Here is a 21,736-nt window from a genome sequence, read left to right as displayed (position 1 = left end):
TGTCAAGGCCTGCAGGTCTCGATGGAAGCTCTTCACGTCGTGGTGCTCGGAGAGGGGCTTGGACCCGGTCTCCTGTGCCATTGGTGGAGTTTTGGAGTTCCTCCAGGCCCTGCTGGACAGCGGTCGCGCTGCATCCACCCTGGCGGTGTTTGCATCGGCCATCACAGCGGGCCACGGCGGTTTCGGCCGCTTTTCTGCACGCAGCCACCCGCTTGTGAAGCGGTTTCTGCGCGGGGCGTGTCGGTTGCGACCGCCCCCCAGGCATGTGGTCTCTCCATGGGACCTCCATGTGGTGTTGGAGGGCCTTAAGGGACCTCCTTTCGAGCCTTTGGAGCAGGCGGAGGACCGCTTTCTCTCCTTTAAGGCCGCCATCTTGTTGGCGCTAGCATCCGCCAAGAGAGTTGGGGATCTCTGCGCATTGTCAGTTCACCCATCCTGCATGGTGTTCAGCCAGGATGGGGGACTCGTGCACCTCTGGCCTAACCCGGCCTTTCATCCCAAGGTGATCACTTCGGACTTCCGGTCGCGAGTGATCCGGATCAGGACGCTTGACTCCATGCCTGGTTCGTCTGGGGACGACCCACGCCTGTGGTCACTGTGCCCGGTCAGGGCTCTGCGTCTTTATGTCCAGCGCACAGCTGGCTTTCGCACCACGGACCAGCTGTTTGTGAGGATTGGAGCCAGGGGGCGTGGCTCCCTGCTGACGTCTCAGCGTCTCGCCCACTGGGTGGGGGGCGCTATTGCAGCTGCCTACGAGGCACAGAATCTCTCGCCACCGGCAGTGATTCGTGCTCATTCCACACGTTGTGTGGCTGCCTCTGCGGCCCTGTGCAGAGGGGTCACGGTGGGTGACATCTGCCAGGCTGCCTCCTGGGCCTCTGCGTCCACCTTCGTGCGTTCGTATCTGTTGGATATGTGCACTGACTCTGTGGCCATGTCGGTTTTCGGCGAGAACAGGAGTTCGGTCGTCTAACCGTTTCGGTCCTTCTGGCCTGGCTGCCGCGTCCCGGGTGGGCTCGCGGACCAGGGGTTCCCCGCCTGCCGCTCGGCTCTGCCGCGGTCTGCGGATGTTGTTTACGGTGTTGCAGGGGCAGGAGTTCTGCCGCTTGCCGTTTTTGGGTTCACTGCCGCTCCCCGTGCGTGGAACGCGGGCCAGGGGTCCCCCCCTTCACCGCCTGCCGCTGTGGTTTCCCGGCCGGCGTGTGTGTGTGTCGCTGTGGCGATGCTTTGTACGTCGTGGGCCGCACTACGTCGCTAGGTGCCCGCCTCGTCCTTCGGGAGTTCTACGGCCGTTCTGGACGTACGGTTTGTTTACTTCCGTCTTACGCACCAATCCCGTCAGCAGGCCAGCTGGGAGTACATTCATCGACCTACGGCCTTCGCCTTGGTGAGTACCACTAGCGAAGCCCGTAGGCGGGCTAAGCACTTACGAAGTAGAATTAGTAGTTACTGGATGTAACTCCAGTTCTACGAGTAAGTGCGTGCCCGCCTACCTGCTGGCCCAGCTGTCTGCTTCCCTTGTTTTTGCTACGTCAGAAGAAGGGTTTGCTTAGCGCCATCCGAGGTTATGTACCCTCGGTGTGGGGCGTGGCGCTGCGCCATCGCGTGCGGGGGATTGGTGCGTCAAGCTTTGTATAGTCTCAGTGGATTGGACAGAGATTGGCGGTGTGCCACTAGCGAAGCCCGTAGGCGGGCACGCACTTACTCGTAGAACTGGAGTTACATCCAGTAACTACTAATTCATGACTTTGTCTCAAGGAATGTGCAAGATACGGTGTTTATACACTGTTATGCACAATACTGGGAGGAGAAAATGTAAATAGATTGAAATAGCATACGCACTGTCATTTCTAAAACCTGGAGATTATGTCTGTTTTAATACGTTTCAATCAAAGGTAGAAAGTTAAAGAAATCAACATTTATTGGGAAAAAATAAACAGAATCACTTTCAACATTCAAAACATATTTTCAGGCTCAACAATAGCAAACTGAAGACGTCAAGCAGACAGACAGGCTGGATTAAATATCCACCTGGAGCAGAAACTAGAAATGGAAATTCAGACCGATATGCGGCGTGTTGATGAAGCTGCTGCACCGCCGCTGTGTGAAATGCTCACAGTGCTTCTAATTAAAAGACGCTCTCCCAAACTTTCAGAGTGAACAGTGTTGTTGTTAAACCCTCGGCAGGCACTGTCCACGTTCCTTCTCTCTGGTCGCTCATGTTTACAGAAGGGCTCGATGGCGACAGACGAGGTGGAACACAGAGTGGCGCCGCTCCAACACTGGTCAGTGTTTTTTGAGCGCGCCATCTAGTGGGGAAACATGGGCATTGCATGAAAGGGGAAAATGAACAAGGTTTTTACTATAATTTGGACGAGTTCGGCGGGCCGGATTGAAAAGCCTTACGGGCCGTATGTGGCCCGTGGGCCGTAGTTTGCCCATGTTTGGTCTAGGTAGAGCCAGAGCTACAGAAGCCGCATTGTTGTTGTGACTGCCGATTGTGAAACAAAGACACGCCACGCCCGCCTAGCGGCTTGGCGGTGAAATTGCAGAGGAGGGCGTTCCCTTGACGCAGAAGCAAGATATGCTCAATGGCGGCGTAGGGTTGCTGGCGTAGGAACGACGTCGCTGCGACGGAGAAGCATACAAAAGCCTTCAGTGAGGATACAGCAGGAGTATCTTGTCTCCCGGGTGCTTATCTTGTGAGCAGTGGTCCAGGTTTATCTCCCATTTTAAACAATCTGCATCGAGCACAGAAAAGGCCTCAGCTCTCTAGGTTAGGAGTTGATTCAGGACTGTGCTGGGCTTCTGTTTGTGCGGGTCTCATGTAAAACTGGTCTTAAATTGGGATTCCAAGATATGCAGCTCCTCTTCCAACTGTTGTTTCATAGTCTTCTTTGTTCTTTCTGCCCTGTAAGAAATTATGGCTCCGCACAGAAAGGCTTTGAGTGTCTCCCAGAGGGCAGAGGGATTTGTATTTGCATCATCATTTGTTGACATAAACAGTTCTATTTGGTTCTTAATAAAATTTACTAATAACGGGCTGCTTAAAAGTGGAGAAAAAAATTTTTCAGGAACTTTCCACTAATAGCTTGAAATAGAAGTCTTTGAAATAAACATCTGGGGCATAAATACAGCCGGTTAAACAGTTTCAATCAATCAATCAATCAATTTATTTTTGTATAGCCCAGTATCACAACAACAGTTGCCTCAGAGGGCTTCAAGATGTTACATTTGTCGGTAAAAGTAAAAACAGTGAATAAGCATAATGGTAATATGTCAATATTTACAGTAACGAGACAGAACGAAGCAACCACTGCCTTAGACCCTCACATCCGGCAAGAAAAAACTCCAAAAACCCAGTGGGAAAAGAAGAAATCTTGGGGAGAACCACAGTATGGAGGGATCCCTCTCCCAGGGACGGACAGCTTTGGCAACAGCTAGCATGAGACAATAAGAAGTAAAGCCTAGGACAATGTTGAGGACAGTTCGTTGGACGGTCCAGCACAAGAACCACGGATCCCAGCAGTAGAACCGAAGCCAGTCCACGGGCAGGACCGACAGGGGTGTCCTCCCGGTCCGGACGGAGTTTCCCTATATAAGCAGCCTCTGATAATCACATGCCTGCCCTGGTCCTCTGAGATGTGGCTTTCCCATGTAAATGGAGTATTTCTGTTTGTTAACATCATTACATCTCTCTTATGAGATGAGAAAGAAGAGGAATGGACTTGACCAACCCATTCTCTCTGGAGCTTCTTATGCTCCTCATCAGTGAGGTGAGTTTCTTGGAATAAGGCTAGATTCACCTTCTCTATTTTCAGTCAAGTTAGTATCTTTTCACATTTACAGGATTATGAATTTCTCTATCATTCAAATATGTATACTTACACTCATAAAAAAAAAAACAGTTATCATGTTTCCTAATAATATTATCATGTGCCTAATAGCTAAAAATATACGTCCACTTTGGAGCATTTGCTTTGGACCGTCCTCTTTGGAATGTCTTCTTTGGAGCGTCCTCTTTGGAGCGTCCTCTTTGGAGCGTCCTCTTTGGAATGTCCTCTTTGGAACGTCCTCTTTGGAACGTCCTCTTTGGAATGTCTTCTTTGGATCATCCTCTTTGGAATGTCTTCTTTGGAGCGTCCTCTTTGGAGCGTCCTCTTTGGAACGTCCTCTTTGGAACGTCCTCTTTGGAACGTCCTCTTTGGAACGTCCTCTTTGGAATGTCTTCTTTGGAGCGTCCTCTTTGGAGCGTCCTCTTTGGAGCGTCCTCTTTGGAACGTCCTCTTTGGAACGTCCTCTTTGGAGTGTCCTCTTTGGAACGTTTTCTTTGGAGCGTCCTCTTTGGAATGTCTTCTTTGGAGCGTCCTCTTTGGAGCGTCCTCTTTGGAGCGTCCTCTTTGGAATGTCCTCTTTGGAGCGTCCTCTTTGGAGCGTCCTCTTTGGAGCGTCCTCTTTGGAATGTCTTCTTTGGAGCGTCCTCTTTGGAGCGTCCTCTTTGGAATGTCTTCTTTGGAGCGTCCTCTTTGGAGCATCCTCTTTGGAATGTCTTCTTTGGAGCGTCCTCTTTGGAGCGTCCTCTTTGGAATGTCTTCTTTGGAGCGTCCTCTTTGGAGCGTCCTCTTTGGAATGTCCTCTTTGGAGCATCCTCTTTGGAGCGTCCTCTTTGGAGCATCCTCTTTGGAGCGTCCTCTTTGGAATGTCTTCTTTGGAGCGTCCTCTTTGGAGCGTCCTCTTTGAGCGTCCTCTTTGGAGCGTCCTCTTTGGAGCGTCCTCTTTGGAACGTCTTCTTTGGAGCGTCCTCTTTGGAGCGTCCTCTTTGGAGCGTCCTCTTTGGAGCGTCCTCTTTGGAGCGTCTTCTTTGGAGCGTCCTCTTTGGAGCGTCCTCTTTGGAGCGTCCTCTTTGGAATGTCCTCTTTGGAGCGTCCTCTTTGGAGCGTCCTCTTTGGAATGTCCTCTTTGGAGCGTCCTCTTTGGAGCGTCCTCTTTGGAGCGTCCTCTTTGGAATGTCCTCTTTGGAGCGTCCTCTTTGGAGCGTCCTCTTTGGAGCGTCCTCTTTGGAATGTCTTCTTTGGAGCGTCCTCTTTGGAATGTCTTCTTTGGAGCGTCCTCTTTGGAGCGTCCTCTTTGGAGCGTCCTCTTTGGAGCGTCCTCTTTGGAATGTCTTCTTTGGAGCGTCCTCTTTGGAGCGTCCTCTTTGGAGCGTCCTCTTTGGAATGTCTTCTTTGGAGCGTCCTCTTTGGAGCGTCCTCTTTGGAGCGTCTTCTTTGGAGCGTCCTCTTTGGAGCGTCCTCTTTGGAGCGTCCTCTTTGGAATGTCTTCTTTGGAGCGTCCTCTTTGGAGCGTCCTCTTTGGAGCGTCCTCTTTGGAGCGTCCTCTTTGGAGCATCTTCTTTGGAGCGTCCTCTTTGGAGTGTCCTCTTTGGAGCGCCGGTGCTCCAGCGATGCTCAGGCTCTTCCTGTCCTGCTACATGTTCTCAGCGGCGTGTCCATGCAGGCCACTGATCCACTCGTCCTCAGGGAGCTCTCCCAGACTCCAGACTGTTTCTCTGCTCCTTTATTACAGAGTATTCATAGAAAATGAAGCTCATACATTGTCAGTATATTATCATTTAGCATCAGAGTTCATTTTGCCTTGTTCCGTTTCTGAAACTCGGCGGCGCCCGAGCATCACTAGATTCTTTCACTTCTGTCACAGACCTTCTCCTTCCTCCTGACAGAGTCTGCTGTCTCCGTCCTCCAGTGTCTCACTCTCTGGATGTCTTTGTAGGCGGAGCTACAGCCGGATGGCTTCACACAGTCACTTTTCAAAGTCAGCGTCCTTGTGGCTAGTTTGCTGTGGCGCTCTGGACCATGCGTATACCAGCGCAACGCCGTCACAAAATTTGGGCCGCGCAGACGTCCGTGGATCAATCCGCGGATCCGAGTGGACAGGGATCGATGAGGATTTTCACGTCACAGGGACCAATGTACGCACACAGACAGGGGAAGCATCCACCTGGCTGTAGTCTGGTTCTGCAGAAAGTCTCCTCTGAGTCTGGTTCCACAGGTTTCTCCCAGTTAAAAGGGAGTTTTTTTTTTTTTGTACCACCATCTCAGCTTACTTGTGCATTGTCAGAAATGACCGTGTTGTATTTTATTTTATGCAAATAATAAAATAATAAATTTGGATTGAATTGACTGTAAAACTCTGTCCCCAAATCTTCATTGCTGAATCACACATCACAGCATCAAGGTCCATCAAGCTGCAGACTTCAGACAAAGTGATGTGCTTAAAGCATTTGAAATCAGACAGTAGTCATGTTGTTTCACTTGCCAAAGCCGATTGGATGATGGATGGATGGGGGGATGATGGATGGATGGCGGGTCATGAAACAGAATGGCCTGACCTTTGCAGACCTGCCAACCTTGGCAAAATTTTTGGAGTACCAGTTGCTGGGACAGTTGTCGACCGGGGGGGGGGGGGGGGGGGGGGGGGGGGGGTACTGTCAGTTTGAAATTTTAAGTCTTTAATTTGTTTAATGACAAATATTTAACTGATGTTTTTCTGATACACATTACATTGCGGCTGACCTTGCACGTCGTCCCCAGAAAAGAGCTTCAAAATGCTGCTACATGTCCTTTAACTGAGGATTTTATGCTGTGTTTGCGCATGCGTGCGTGTGTTCCATTACTAAAACCTTTATAAAGCCGTCAATACGGTGTTTCAAATGAACTGGTTTCCTTGTTAACTGGTGACTGACTTCCTTTAGCACTTCCTGCTGCTGCTGCTAGTAGCAGCAGATGTTGAAATCAGACTCATAAAAGGTCGGACACGGCTTTTTGTCTGGTTTTTAACATCTATCAGCAACAAGGGACGTGAAAGAAACCCAGTCGCCAGTTAATAGGGAATCAGTTCTTCCAAACCCCGGCTCCGCTCCGGTTTCGCGACACTCCTCCTCCGCTAGTTAGCTGCTGCATTCAGGTGACTGGAGCAAGCGGCGGAAAACTGAAACTCCGTCATTCACATGAAGGCAGCGGAGACAGCTGGACTCAGGACACTCAGGAGACACGTGAAGGAAGCGAGGACAGTTTGCACAAAGGAACGGCTCTCAGACAGCTGAGAACCGGCTCTCGTCGTTCACTTGAAAGAGCCGTTCAAACGAACGACTCGTTCATTGAACGTCGCAGCTCTACGAGGGTAGCACATGTGTTTCCTCCCGGTTCCATAGCTGCGGCGCACCAGCCTAATTTACCGGTATTTTTTTCAACGTGACAAATACAATGTGTGCCGTGACTGCGTGACAACACATCGAAATGCGTGACACTTCAGAGCCCTGCTGCTGCATTGTGTTGTCAGACATGAGAACGTCCACGGTCCGCATTTATAACAGCGCTCACAGACGTCTGCAGCTTTTTGCGTAGTTTAATGAGGCGGAGCGTACCAGCGTATTTTAATGTCAAATTGCGTACCTGCTACGCAAAATGCGTACAGGTTGGCAGGTCTGCCTTTGTTTGGCCTTTCTCTACCACTGAACCTTTGAACTGGTCTTCATAAGATGTCTTTATATTGACTGTAGTTTGGATTTTTCTGAAGTGCTCATTTAAAATGACAGAAAGAACACCTGTCTCAGTGTGTTAATCAGTAACTGTCGATACAGACAGCCTCGACTCCTGATCTTTACCATCACTCTCCATGTCGTCATTGAAGAACAGGCCGTCATCTGCAGAGGCAAAGCTGAAGCTGGACTCGTCACTCTCATCAGAAATGTGGCCTGAGGTCAGACACGGGTCGGTCATTGCTCTGGAAGGACCGCTGGCACACCTGGACCTCTGCAGCGACTGGATGTATCTGGCGAAAGTCATGCCTTTACCTTGACAGCAAGATGAAGACAAAGGTTAGTGAAAGACGGCGTCCCTGGGGTGCAGACGGTATGAAGCAGCTCTCACTTCTGCAGCGCAGACTATGAGCTCGGCCTCGCTCGGCCAGCAGGGCACTCAGCCAGCTGGCGTCCAGGCGCCCCAGCCTGAAGCCCCCCAGGCAAAGGGCGCCGTTGTTGAGGTCCAGACCCAGGCGGCCCAGCAGTCGGATGACGATGGGCCCGTCGCCCCTCTTCACGCTCACGGACAGAGCTTTCCGGAGCTGCTGCTCGGAGGTGCCTCGGCCGAGCAGCAGCTCCACCAGCTCCAGGGGCCCCCCTCGCTCACAGACCTGGAAAACAGAGCACACCTTCACATCCTGATCCCCCTCCTTACGGAGATCCAGTCAACCTGCCGGCCACACTCGGCTCAGGCAGCTTCTGCAAACTTTTTCCACCAAAGTCACTTCTTCCTGACCACAGAATATATCCAACCTTCAACGTGGAGGACACTTTCCCAAACTGAAAGAAACCAAGCAGCATGGCTGACCTCGGAAATATAACAAGGGTCACGGGGACTCGAAGACATGTTGGGACTGAAGCAGTTTTGGTCCTGAGAGACTGAGCTGCTTCGGTTTTTTCTACCACATGAAGCTGTTTCAGCTGTTTCAGGTTTTTAGGTCTTTCATGTTTTCTGATGGGATTCATAGCTACACGGTTTCATTTGTCATGCTTTAAAACTTTGTATGTGTGCTTCTTTGCTGCAAGACACACACAGCAGGGGGGCCGGCCTCCCTCCCAGAGCAGGTAAAGAACCATGATTGGTCAGACTTCACAGACCCTGCTGCAGCACGTGTTCAGAGGCGGGGGGGGGGGGGGGGGGGGGGGGGGGGGGGGGGGGCACTGTCCCGATCAGAACCGGCCAGCCAGCAACAAAGGAAGGAGGCCCCAGACCGAGGCCCAACCAGAGAGGGTGTAGGTGTAGGTGGTGAGCTCTTTGTTGGAGGGCGAAGGGCGATTAAAAAAAGGAGGATGCCTGGAAACTTGTCAATGAGTTTCAATACACCCCAATGGGTGGAGCCTCTGGCATCATGAAAACAAGGAACGCCATTTCCTCGAGGTTTCACTGGAAAGGCATGAGTACAGACATTGAGAACTGGGTATGTTTTTTAAGGTCTTTATAAGGTTTTTTCCTCTGGCTGTATGTCTTGTCTTACAACAGCTAATAAAGCGATATAATTCTTTTTTTTTTAGGTTCTGGAATGTGACAAGTGCCAGCGGGTTGGCAAACCTTTGGCAGCCTCAGAGCCACTGCAGTGCATAAAGGTAAATATGTAGCCCTGAACTGACACCCCATCATCAAACCTCAGTTGTGAGACCATTTTCAATAATTTGCAAATGAGTAAGTGTCGAGAAGAATACAATAAGACTCAAGACTCTGTTTTTGAAACCGCCGCTGGACTCCTCAGTCATGCAATAGATCATTTTTTATAATTTTGATACTATTGTGAATATTTTCTGCTTTGCTTCAAGAGCACATTGAATTGCATATATGTTGAGCCAATTAAGGAACCTCTTTAATTTCTTTTTAATTTGTAGGTGTCTGATGTTTGGGATTGACCCCACAGGATCTTTTACAGAAACCTGCGATGGTTTTCTGCACATCCTCACAGCCACTGATTACTTTTCAAAATGGGTGGAAGCCTTCCCATTAAAAACCAAAACCGCACAAGAAGTTAGCATCCATGTTTGTTCATTAATCTACAGACATGGATGTCCACAAAGAATCTTGTCAGATCAGGGCAGGGAGTTTGCCAATGATGTATGTGGGCTTTCATGAACTAATGTGGATGTTTAATTCAGAATTTTCAACATTGTGGGTATTATTTTAACATTAAATTCTTTTTCAGCTCAACAACAACCTTTGTCAGATGCTGGGCACTGAAAGAAGTGTAACAGCAGCCGATCATCAGACAAATGGCCTGGATGAAAAAAACAATCACAACATTAAGCGGCAAGTGTCATTTCTGCAACTTTTTTGACAGAGAGCCAGTGACTCTTAGAATTAGCTGGTGCAGTTGGTTGAAGACGACAAGTAATGCAGTCAGCCATTATTGCTAATATGCACATTTAGCATGCAAGTGGTTACGCTTTCAACTAATCTTTTCTTCCCAATGTTTCGTCACTGACATGATATCTGATATCAATAATTTATGCACTGCAAAAGAACAATACAAATGGACCTGCTTTAGGGCTGTGCAATATATCGAAAATGTATCTTTATTGCGATATCAGAACACGCGATATTCACACCTACGAAGACGGCTTGAAACTCGATATTGCATTCATGCAATTTTCACATAAATGTGGCGCCGGCTGTCATGGTAACCCCAAACATCCAGAATCCAGCCACCTCATTGGTTTAGCGCGCCCCACGTGACGGACCGTGGAGCCGCTTCCGGGTAAAAGCACAACAGCACGGCATGATGTGAGCACGGACACGTGTGATGCCTGCAGCGTACCATAAACAATAATGGCGACGGCGAGCCAGGGAGGAATGAATGAAGAAGAAGAACTTGTGAAGAATCTTCAGACTGTGGGAGACGGTGACGGAGAAGGGGAACTCGTTCCACAGAAAAAAGCCACGTCTTTCCTTTGGGACTATTTTGGGTTCAAACGCGACGACGACTAACAGAAAAGGTACTGTGCAAAACATGCAAGCGGTATGTTGCAGCACCGCAAGGAAACACAACAAATCTCCGTAGCCACCTGAAGCGCCGCCACAAAGAGCTGCACGAAGAGTTCGTAACGGGCCTTGGTAAACATCCAAAAAAGAAAAACGTTGACAAAGAATTAAAACAGCCCTCCCTTGGCCAGAGTGTTTCAAGTGGGACTCCCTACGAAAAAACATCCAAGCGTCACAGAGAGAGAACATGTGCCATTACGTTCTTTTTGGCTAAAGACATGATGCCAATTCATACGGTGGAAAAAGAAGGCTTTAAGCAACCGCTAAACAAACTGGACAGAAGATACGCGATTCCCTCGCGCACCTATTTTTCCCGGGAAGCCATCCCCCGCATGTACGACACTTTGAGGGACAAAGTGAAGTCAGAACTGAGTCAAGTGGAATACTTTGTGAGTACTACAGATCTGTGGTCCAGCAGAAGCACAGAGCCGTACATGTCGTTCACTGTGCATTTTATCACGGAGGACTTTCAGCTGAAAACACGCTGTCTGGAGACGGCGTACTTCCCAGAATGCCACACGGGAGAGAACATCGCTGCTGCACTGCGTGAGGTGTTGGGAAGCTGGGGGTTGAGCGAACAGCAGCAGATCTGTATCACAACAGACAACGGAGCCACCGTCGTAAAGGCAGCTGAGCTCAGCGAGCGGCTGAGACTCCAGTGTTTTGGCCACAGGCTGCATCTTGCCATCGCTAAGTATTTAATTTTGGGATAATAAACAGTCACTGTGGTGTTATGCTGTTTTACTGTACTTATTCTTTGTTTCTGTAATTTGAAAGGGTGAAGTAATTAATTCAGTCAATAAATCATTGATAGAATAATACAATAATTAAACGTGTCCCTTTTCCTCATTGTAATTATTGTTGTAGAAAGCTGATATTTTACTTAATTGATTAAAAAAAATAATTTTCTTGTCTGCTTTGTCTTCTCTGCTTCACAGAAAATTCAGTTAAGGATGACAAGCGTGTTGCTCGAGCTGCTGGGATTTGTAAAAAGATTGTGGGACATTTCTCACATAGCTTCAAACAGAAAACAGCACTGAAAGAAGTACAGCAGGAGGAAAACCTCCCCGAGCACTGCTTGATGGCAGAATGCCCGACCAGGTGGGGATCAAGACAGGAGATGATTGCAAGAATCCTGGAGCAGCATCAGGCCTTATATGAAGTCCTCTCACCAAGCCCGAAAACAAGGCACCTGCTTCCTTCCTGTTCAGACCTTACTGTACTAAGGCCCTACAGCCGCTGCAAGAATTTACGGACACTCTTTCAAGTGAGAGCTGTTAGTGTTTCATTTGTGAAAGCAGTCCTTCATTTGCTCAACACCTCAGTCCTTGCAGAGCAGGAGGGAGACCGCGAGCTGACCTCATCCATTAAGATGAAAGTCCGGGACTACATGAACACGAAGTTTGACGACCCAAAAACACAAGAAATTCTGGACATGGCTTGCTTTGTGGACCCCCGATTTCAAACAAACTACATCAGCAGCGAAAACGTGGCAGACATGAAGGCCAGGGTGCTGTCAGAGATGAAAGCAGAAGCACAGAAGGTAATTGGGCGGGTTAAGAGGGTTATAAATGAGGCTATTTGACACCAGGGCAGGACTGTGGCATAATTATGCATAATCTAATAAATATATCCTGTATGACGTTGAATGGAAGTGGAAGATGACATTTTGACTATTGCAATTTGCAAAAATAACAATGTATTTTCCCCTCTGTATTCTCCTCTTAGCTCCAGGAGGGAAACTTCACTGCCCAGAGCACAGATCGACCCTGTCCCACTGTGAAGAGCCGACACTCGGAGGTATGCTGAAGAAGGCCCCGCCCCCAGTTCTCTCCTCACTCAGGCAACCGGTGCAAGTTGTGGAAGCTGAACTCAACAGCTGGGTGACGTGCCCCACCATCGACAGTGAGGCTGACCCTCTGGAGTGGTGGCAGCTTCACAAGAACTACCCACAGCTGAAGAAGCTAGCCAGGAAGGATCTCTGTATTCCTGCAAGCAGCTCACCCTCCCAGAGACTTTTCAGTGCATCTGGAAATGTTGTGAACTGTCAGCGCACAAGTTTAAAGCCTGACAAAGTGAACATGCTGGTGTTCCGAACCAAGAACCTGCCTCTTAAATCTGATGACTTGACTGACAGATTGCTCTGCTTTATGACTGACTGACTGCTCATCAATGACTAATTTCTCACTGACTGACTTCGACAGGCAGCAACACTCTCACTTTTGTTAACTTTATTTTTTGACAGCCAACTGCACTTGTCTTAGTTTAAATTTGTGGTTGTTTGCAGGCATATGTTTAATTTTTAGTCAAAGAAAATGTTTGAAGGAGAGTGATTGTACACAATTCCCACAGGCCTACTTGATACATGCTGCTCGTAGGTTGTGGAGGAGGCATTTATTTTACCTCATTGTTTTTGTTGAATTGTTGTTTTGTACTATTTGAAATGATCTCAACATTGTGTTCTTGTTCTCCAATACTTATTGGAATTCTGCAGAACTTGCAGTTACTTTTGCACTTTACTAGTTCATTAATTGTTTAATTTGGGAGAAGAAAAATGTGTTTTAAGGAGCACTAACTCCAAGTGTCATGATGATATGTTATATTCCATATTTGGAATGGCCAAATTTGCCAATGAAACAATCCGTTATCTGCTGTTGCTGCACTTTCAAAGGTGGAGGAGGTGGTGTTTATTTGATTGCTGTATCGAGCAGACTATGTTATTCCCTCTGATTTGTTTACCAGACTCAGGAGACATTTGTCTTTGTGTTAAATTGTGTGATAAAAAAGTTCTTTCCAATAAAACCAGCATTGGAACATGCTGCATTATTTATTTTCCTATGTGCACACATAAATGCATATGGTATTCATTATCTGGGTGTTGGCAGAGGACCTAAAGCGGTAGAAACATTAAAATCATATACTGTGGCAATATCGCCAGAGATATCGTTACCGAGGTATTGAACACTGCTATCGAATATCGAAGGTTTTCCTGATATCGCACAGCCCTAACCTGCTTATTTTTATATATTTTACACCTTAGAGCCCTCACAAAATTGGTGAATGACAGGCAGGACAACTGGGACGTGTACTTGGAGGCAACAGTCTTTTCCTTGAGGTCAAAGGTCAATACCACAACAAAGTCCACACCATTTAAGCTGATGTACGGGAGGGAGGCGTGTTTCCCAGCCAGGTTCCTGTTGATATCCCGGTAAGTTTCTTTGAATTGAATGGGGGGAAACTCATGATGCCATGATCTTATTCTTTCCTTTTAATACTTTATATCAGCTTTTCAGCATCGTTTTCCCAGATGGGCCAACTTATGAACTGGTAGTGGATGAAAACAAGAGGGCAATGGACCAAAGGAAAGACGAAGCGTCACGTCATGTAGCATTGAGCCAGGACTACCAGAAGCAGACGTATGCCAGGAGATGCCTCAAAAAGCACAAGAACACCATCTACCGCGCTGGGGAGGAGGTTCTGCTGTTCAACATGAGGAAACGGGGGAGGAAAGGAGGGAGAATCCAGCCCCACTTCTCTGGTCTTTATGTAATTAAGGATATAACTGGCAAACTTGTCTCGCTCTCTGGTCCTGATGGCAAAGCAACAAACAACAAACAAAGTACAGCATCAGCCACATTAAGCCGTACCGAAGGAGTCAGACATCCAAGGTAGGCTAAGTCCCTTGTAGGGATGACAATACCACTACTTCATGTGTCTCACACAGTTGTGTTCAAAATAATAGCGGTGTGATTAAAAAAAATACAAGTAAAGCTTAAAATCCTTCCCAAAGCTTCTGAATTAATACATGACAACTCACAGGGAAGACTGTACATTCTTTTCCAAATCAAAAAATAAACAAAACTTATCAAATCAACTTTGAGCCTATGCCTGAGCAGCTGGAGCCGTCCACTGAGCCACATCCCGGACGCAGCATGGAGACGACTGAAGACGTGCCCTCACAACAGAGACCTTCTGTCATCCATACTGCCTCAAGGGCGTGCCTTGAGGCTGAAACAGTGAAGGTGAGGAAGCAAAGACAGCAGTGTCTTTAAGAAGTGTAATTTTAATAATTATTATTTACAGAAATCAGTTTTTTTTTCATGCTCCATAACACCTTTTTGTTGCAGCAGCAACAAAGTCAGCATGGACAGCACAGCCAGCATGGCCAGCAACACACCGGGAGCCAGCAGCACCCTGCTCAGGCCCAGCAGACCTCCCTGCAAGTCGGGACAGAAGGGAAACACAAGTGTGGGGCTTGTGGACACGATATCTCCCACCTGGCAAACCCACATGAGCATCAGTGCATGGTGAGTCAGGACAGGTCACTGCAGTGCACCCAGTGCATGCAGATTTTCCACCAGGCAACAGACTTGCTCGAGCACCAGTGTGTTCAGGTGGAGCAGAAGCCGTTTGTGTGTGGGCTGCGTAAGATGGGCTTCAAGGCATGGATGACTAAAGCCTGTCATACAACCTTTTCAATGTACTCTGCCATTCATATCTTTAATCTTTAATACTTTAATCACTTTGTCAAATTTTCAACACATTAAAGACTGTCTTTGATTGACAGGCCAAGATCATGTGTTCATACAATTGTGCATGTATGGAAAACAAAATTTATTCAATGATTTCTATGGCTGTGTTCGAAACCGCATACTGTCTACTACATCCTTACATACTCATACTATCCATCCTGCATCCTGCTTACTCAGTCCATCAAACAGTATGCGAAGCGTTTACACTACAGCATACTACATAATAACCCACAATGCATTGCACTTCTTCCATGAGCAGAAATCGACCTGCTAAAGCTGATTTCACTTTAGCTCTAAACTCGTCAAATGTAGAACTTCGAGACTTTTTTTAAAATTAGGCGACAAAGTGGTGGTTTAGAGCCAAGTGTGTCGTTTATTTGTCTGAATATCAGCCGTTTAGGATTTTGTTCGGACGAATTCGGCGAAATTCAAGTCAGCCGCAGTGAGCAACGCACTTCCGGTTATTTTCACCAAAATAATACCCCTCTTTCCCTTTCTCATACGAAAAGACCTCAGTGATAAATCTGTGCTTTTACTTTGAAAACAAGAAGGCAATCTTTCAGCAATATATCTCGCTTAACATCACCGTTTGGACCGGTGTCCCGTTAACGGACCAGTTATTATGCCAATTATGATGCTTTACCGACGGAGAGTTTTTTCGGCTCTTCAACAAAGATCGGCTCGCCGTCTTCGGTACATCATGGTCGCTTTCAGCATGAACTTGTTCTCAGATGTAACTTTTTTTTTTTTTTTTTTTTTTAACTACTTTTAATCATTGTCAATCCAATCAGAAATCTCGTAATATGACATACCTACGAGCACAAACAATGGAGGGAAGATTAAATCTAGAACCATACTCAGCTTGCTAAATGTACATCATGAAGGAACAGTCATTGTGAACTGAATAAAGTTTATTCAAATGTCCGTCGCGTTGCATCTTGGGCAATTTCAGTATGAGTAGTGAACTCACGATGTATACTCAACATTTCTGGCGAATGCAGTATGCATCCGGGAACTTCTCGCATACTCAAAATCGCATACTGCCAGTGTAAACACACTGCATACTCAATAAGTTAGTATGAGTAGTAGGTAAGTATGCGGTTTCGAACACAGCCTATGTTTAAGACGCCACAGGAATCTTCAAATGGAGAAGACAGCACTGAAGACAGAGGTTACAATCTGTAAACTGTTCGTGTTCAAGTCTAACCTGTTGGTCATTTTTCAGCTCACCCCAGGTCTTATTGGAATAAGACGGTTTTGACTTGTTCAAATTGTTAAAGCAGTTCCAGTTTGGTCTGTTGGTTAATTTGGGGAGAAAAAGAGATAATAGCATAAAAAATTGCTCATTCTCATAAAGTTCACTCTCTAATGCTCTACCTCAAACATTTGTGCTTGCAGTTCAAAGGATGTGGGCTGCAGAAGACTGTGGCCAGGTGGAAGCTGTTGTCGGCCCTTACAAACTGTTTGACTTGTCATTTCGCAGCCTGCATGCGACCAACTGGCTGGCCGATGATGTAAGAAAATGGAGTGTTGAATGTAATGTCATGTGATGCAATGGCATAAAGATGTTTTCTTTATTGCAGATTATTGATGCATACTTGCGCCTGCTAAATAGAAGACGACAGGTAAGTACAAAAAAGATGTCATTGTAGTGCTGCGTTTGTACTGTGGATGATGTGCATGACAGCATTTCAAACTGAATCTCAACAATTTGTATTTGACAGAAACCGATTACGTTGCTCACTGCTACTGTGGCTAGTTCCAGACGCGTCACTGCCGTAACGCGAGGCACGCAGATGCATGGGGGCCCATGACGTCGAGGGGCACTCCCAGGCAGGGCCCCGGGCTGGAGGGGCCCCGAGGGACGGCTGATATCAGTCAGTTTCAATGACAAATTAAAGGTGCTACACTAGACGCTGCAACGACAGCGTGTCGAAAATCCCCCGCATGGGGCCCTTTCCGAGTGCTCAGCGGCTAGTTGCTGGTAGGGGGGCCCCGGCAGACGGCGGACATCAGCGACACAACTTGAAATCCCCCAGATAATTTACACTGACACGTTGGGAACCTACCTAATGGGGCCATGACTGCATTTGCACTTCATGCCACTAGGGGTGCTGTTTGCATGTTCAACCTTATTTTCCACAGACACCACAGAAGAAGCAGGGCTGCAGGCTCTCTGCATGTTGTGAGAAAAGCCAGCAGGACGTGGTGATGTGTTCGATGAGGTGATGCAGAGTTTTTTCAGTAGGAAAACTGAAGAAGAACTGAACGATTGTTTCCGCACATTTTATTCACTTAGTAGCAGCTAAGCTGCATCACAGCAGTTCCTGTACTCAGGAGACCAGATTCTCCCTGGCAGACCCTGGCTCGGCCTCACGCCCCCGGACCCTGACAGACGAGTCTGCAGAGAGAAGCCAGGAAGGTGCAGCGGTCAGGTCAGCAGAGACGGCAGAGCTGTGGTGTATTTAGATGATCCAGAGCTTCTAAAGTGTCGTTCTGGAGCGCCGTCACCACGCTGTCAGGAAGCTGAGCTGGAACGCTCTTCCTCTTTTCTTTTTCTCCTCTTTTGTTTCCACACAAGACCATTTCTAATGACTGACAGATATTTGACTTTTGTGGGCGTATTTTTTACCTTCATCTGAGAGTTTTTTTTTTGTTGTTTTTTTTTGTTTTGTCTGAAAAATGTACAATTTCTGGCATTGGGGGCACATATAAGAATTCTGCATGAGGGCCCACTGGCCAGTTCACTGTTTTCTGGTAGATTCCTGCCCCTCCAAAAGGTAATGATATTTGATATTATGTGAGCATTTTCAATGTAAAAATAATGTATTTAATTCCACTGTTCCACTGTTTTTTATACTGTTCTGTTTAAAAATAAATGGCTTGAATCTGCTGTATTGATTCCTGTTTTAGAGGGTTTAACCTGAGCCACAGTGATGATCATGTGACAGTCCTGCAGGCGAGGCATGGTGTTATTTTATAATATACTGGTACCGGATCGGGACTCGGTATCGGCCGATACCCACAGTAGAAGTATCGGAATCGGTATCGGGAGGCAAAAAATGGTATCGGAACACTTCTAACCCTCACCCTATGCTGTACAGCGGGTTATGAAGTATTGTGATCATTTATGAGTGTTTATAACTCCTGTGTTATACTGGGGGACTTCAGGTAAAGTGTTACCAAACAGTCTTTATTAAAAAAAACAGAGGTTGAAGCATGCATCGTCTCGTGTGCTTGTCCAGTGCTAAATAGTGCTGTTTCAGCAACTTTTTGACGGGTTTTGTGTAACTTTCACATAGCTAACGTTAGCTGCTGCTTGTAAATGTTATGTCAGTCATTTTCAGACAATAAACAGAAACTCCACAGACACCTCGCCTTATTTTGGGAAGAAAAAGATGACAGGAGAGCATCAGAGGCTTAGTGAGGAGGAGGAAGAGGAAGAGGAGGGAGAGGAAGCGGAGGAGGAGGAGGATGGAGTAGAGGAAAAGACAGAGCAAGATACACAACCAGCATCAGTAACAGAGGCAGAAGTCAGGCAGGACTCAACAAAACAAAATCAGCTGTTCCACGAGTTCCTGGACCAGCTGGTGAAATTATGACTGTGTCTACTATTACTACTGCAACAACACACCATCAGCAGGGTAAAACTGACCTGTCTCACGACGGTCTAATCCCAGCTCACGTTCCCTAATAATGAAAATGACATTTCCCAGAGGGGAAATCTCTCCATAACAGTGATGATTTTTTTTTTTTTGCATTACATTAAGCCAAGAAATGAGTGTTTGTTGCTCACACCGTACAGCCTGCTAATCAGCATCAGAGACTATTGATCCCCGTTAGGAAATTCTTTTTGTAGCAGTGCAATAATTATGTTGTATTACATTAAACAAAGATGTGTGTTACATATAATCGGCCTGGTCACAATCTTCCTGTGGAATGTATTGTGTGTGTTGTTATTGTCTTCTAATGTGGTGTAGGCTAGTGTTTGAATGCATTTGAGAGTGTGTTTGGACAGCCAATGGCTTACTGAAACAACAACATGCATTTATTTCTGCATGTTTCATTGATCATCTTCGCCAAGACGATTTGATGTAAGGTTTTTTGTAGGAAAAAGGGCGTTATATCTGGTCAAAACAAGATTGTTTGAATTTTAGGAGCTTCATTTTCAAAGGAAATCAGAAATATATTGAAATACTGTGATGTTTTTTGATAATGGATGTGATTACTTTTATTTTGCAGGTTGTTTCGTGCAAATTCGAGCTGTGGGGGCCGAGCTGTGTTCCGCGAAGCTGGAAGCTCAACTCGTTATATATTTCTCTATTTCAGCTGATTTTTGACTTAATGGAGACTTATTTTTTTAAATAAGCACAATATAAGCCAAGGCCATGTCTAAAATATATCTATTATGGTATTGGATCAGTTTCTGACCAAAAATAGCATCAGCAATATACTATCTATGAAGTTACAAAGGCTGAACTAATATAGTATCTCCATGTCCAGAATTTCCGGTCGTGTCCGTACCCCTATCCAGTTCCTCATTCCTACTATGTATTTGGCTTGAGCTGAATGTTCTATTTTATATACCTGGGTAGCACTATTTGAAAGATGATATGTTGTGGATATAGTGCACACAATTAATATTACAACAGTTGCAAATGGGATCTGTTGTTTGCAGTTGTAGTGTCCGTCCCCCATGTAGTGTCCATACCCTCGCATTTTGTTATTCCACTTAGAAGTTGAAATTCTTGATATTATTGGAACATGTGAGCATGTTGAAAAGGGGTGTATTTATCTACAACTCTCAAGACAACATATTTGCCTAAAAGTACATCTTTTACCCACAGAAAACTAACACAGAGAATCGAAGCAAGGACTTTGAATTCCAAAATTCCTCTTTTTGAATAACTCGCATAATGCTACGGGAACATTCTCATTTGGTAAATTTGGTCATGGTAATTGCCAGATAATTTAAACAACAATTTCAGTGACTTTATGTTATTTCACTGCACTACCAGTTAGAGGTCAACCGATTCATCGGATTGGCCGATTCATCGGCCCGATAGGACGTTTTACAAACTTCTGAGTGTCAAGATTTCAGAAATAATGCAGTTGTTGTTGTTCATTTGATACAAATCAGTTAAGAAACATAAATTACAGCAATCCAGCAATGTGCAAATTGTATGTGCAGACATTTATATTAAGTTTGCAGAAAAGATCATTTATTTTCCACATATTTCATCACATTTGCACGTTATAGAGTCTTTTGTGGTCATTTGATGGGCAATAAAGCAGAGTTCTGTTCATATATTTTACTAAATTAAACAAACAACTGAGTTTATTAAGTTGTAGTGATGCTCTTCATCTGTTTTAAGTCTTGTTAAGCTATCCAGGTCATGCTAATGTAGAGTCCATACCCCATTTTACCTCGACATCTTTAACTGATCACCATTTTACTACCAAATAAGATTACTGGATGAATTTTTTTGCATCTGATTGCTCGAAAACTGTAGTATAGTGAAAATAAAAATTGGCACAGTTTGTTGAGGCTGAATTTTTTAGTCTGCTGTCCACCTGGAGTCAATGTTGATTGTGACCAGGCCGAATGTCTGTTGTGGTAATCAGAATCAGACTACTGATCCCTGTTGGGCAATTCCTGTTACATGGAGATATGACTGTTTCTGTACTGGCTTTTATTTGCATATGCCAGAACCTGCTTGTCCTCAGTACATCTACCCCCACACCTTATATATACAGTACATTTCACAGTAAAACATCATTGTCATGGAACTCAAAATGTTAACTGCAGTCTTATTAATCCGTGCACATTAGATCATAAGTAACATTAAGTATAACGCAATAAACCAAAGTATGTCGTAGGGATTTCCTTCAGTCCTTCTGACAGTTCTCTACTGGCTGGTTTACAGCAGCAGTTAATTGAGATCCTGAAATTATGGCTTTTAGTTTTGGTGTTGCACCCCAAGATTTTAAGCGACCCCATCTGGCCACCTCTATGAAAACTATCTGGAGGCGACACTGCCACAACCGGAAGAGGAACACAGCCTCCACTGTCAAAACTCCCACAGGCCAAGCGAGCAGTTCCTTCAGCCTGAAGCAGGAGCTTCACCACTCCGGCCATGAGCTCATGGCTCACCGGAGCAGAACTGAGCCAAGCCGGGTTTCTGTAAAGCTTCAGCCTCCAGCATCACACCACAACATCACCTGGTTAATCCAGCATCTCCACCTGGTCTGAGCTGAGGGACCACTCAGGTCACGGAGTCTCATTTTGAAATGGCTGTTATAAAGTTACAAAGTTGCACTGAGAGAGTGAACAGGCCTCACTCTCTCACTCCTTTGTTTCACAGGCTTCTCTGAGCTGCCATTTTGGATCGTAGTTCATCTGTCTCTGTGACAGACACACACACACACACACACACTCACTCACTCACTCCTTGTATATATATAACTGGACATAATTGTGTATTTGGTGTTGCTTTATTGTTAATAAAGAGAATCATTTTTTTCATTAATGTTTCACAATTATGAATGAAACGTCGACTTCTTCTGTTCCAGAACTCTAGAATCCTTCAGGTTGTACTGTTGAGATTCGGTAGTCTTTAA

The 21,736-nt window shown here is 46.0% G+C and overlaps 1 protein-coding gene across 4 annotated transcripts in view; it reads right to left on the bottom strand.

Moving 5' to 3' along the window:
- Positions 1-21,736, bottom strand: part of lrrk2 (leucine-rich repeat kinase 2) — a 178,063-nt gene that overhangs the window by 116,856 nt on the left and 39,471 nt on the right. For all 4 annotated transcript variants that reach the window (XM_030095652.1, XM_030095654.1, XM_030095653.1 and 1 more), the window contains 2 exons: positions 7,929-8,190; positions 7,664-7,852 (listed from right to left, as the gene is read on the bottom strand). In XM_030095652.1, coding sequence (XP_029951512.1) covers positions 7,664-7,852; positions 7,929-8,190 — 451 coding nt within the window. The remainder of the gene's footprint in view (positions 1-7,663; positions 7,853-7,928; positions 8,191-21,736) is intronic.

This window comes from Salarias fasciatus, chromosome 7 (assembly GCF_902148845.1).
Source record: "Salarias fasciatus chromosome 7, fSalaFa1.1, whole genome shotgun sequence".
NCBI lineage: Eukaryota > Metazoa > Chordata > Actinopteri > Blenniiformes > Blenniidae > Salarias > Salarias fasciatus.
This window is presented reverse-complemented; position numbering and strand designations above follow the sequence as displayed.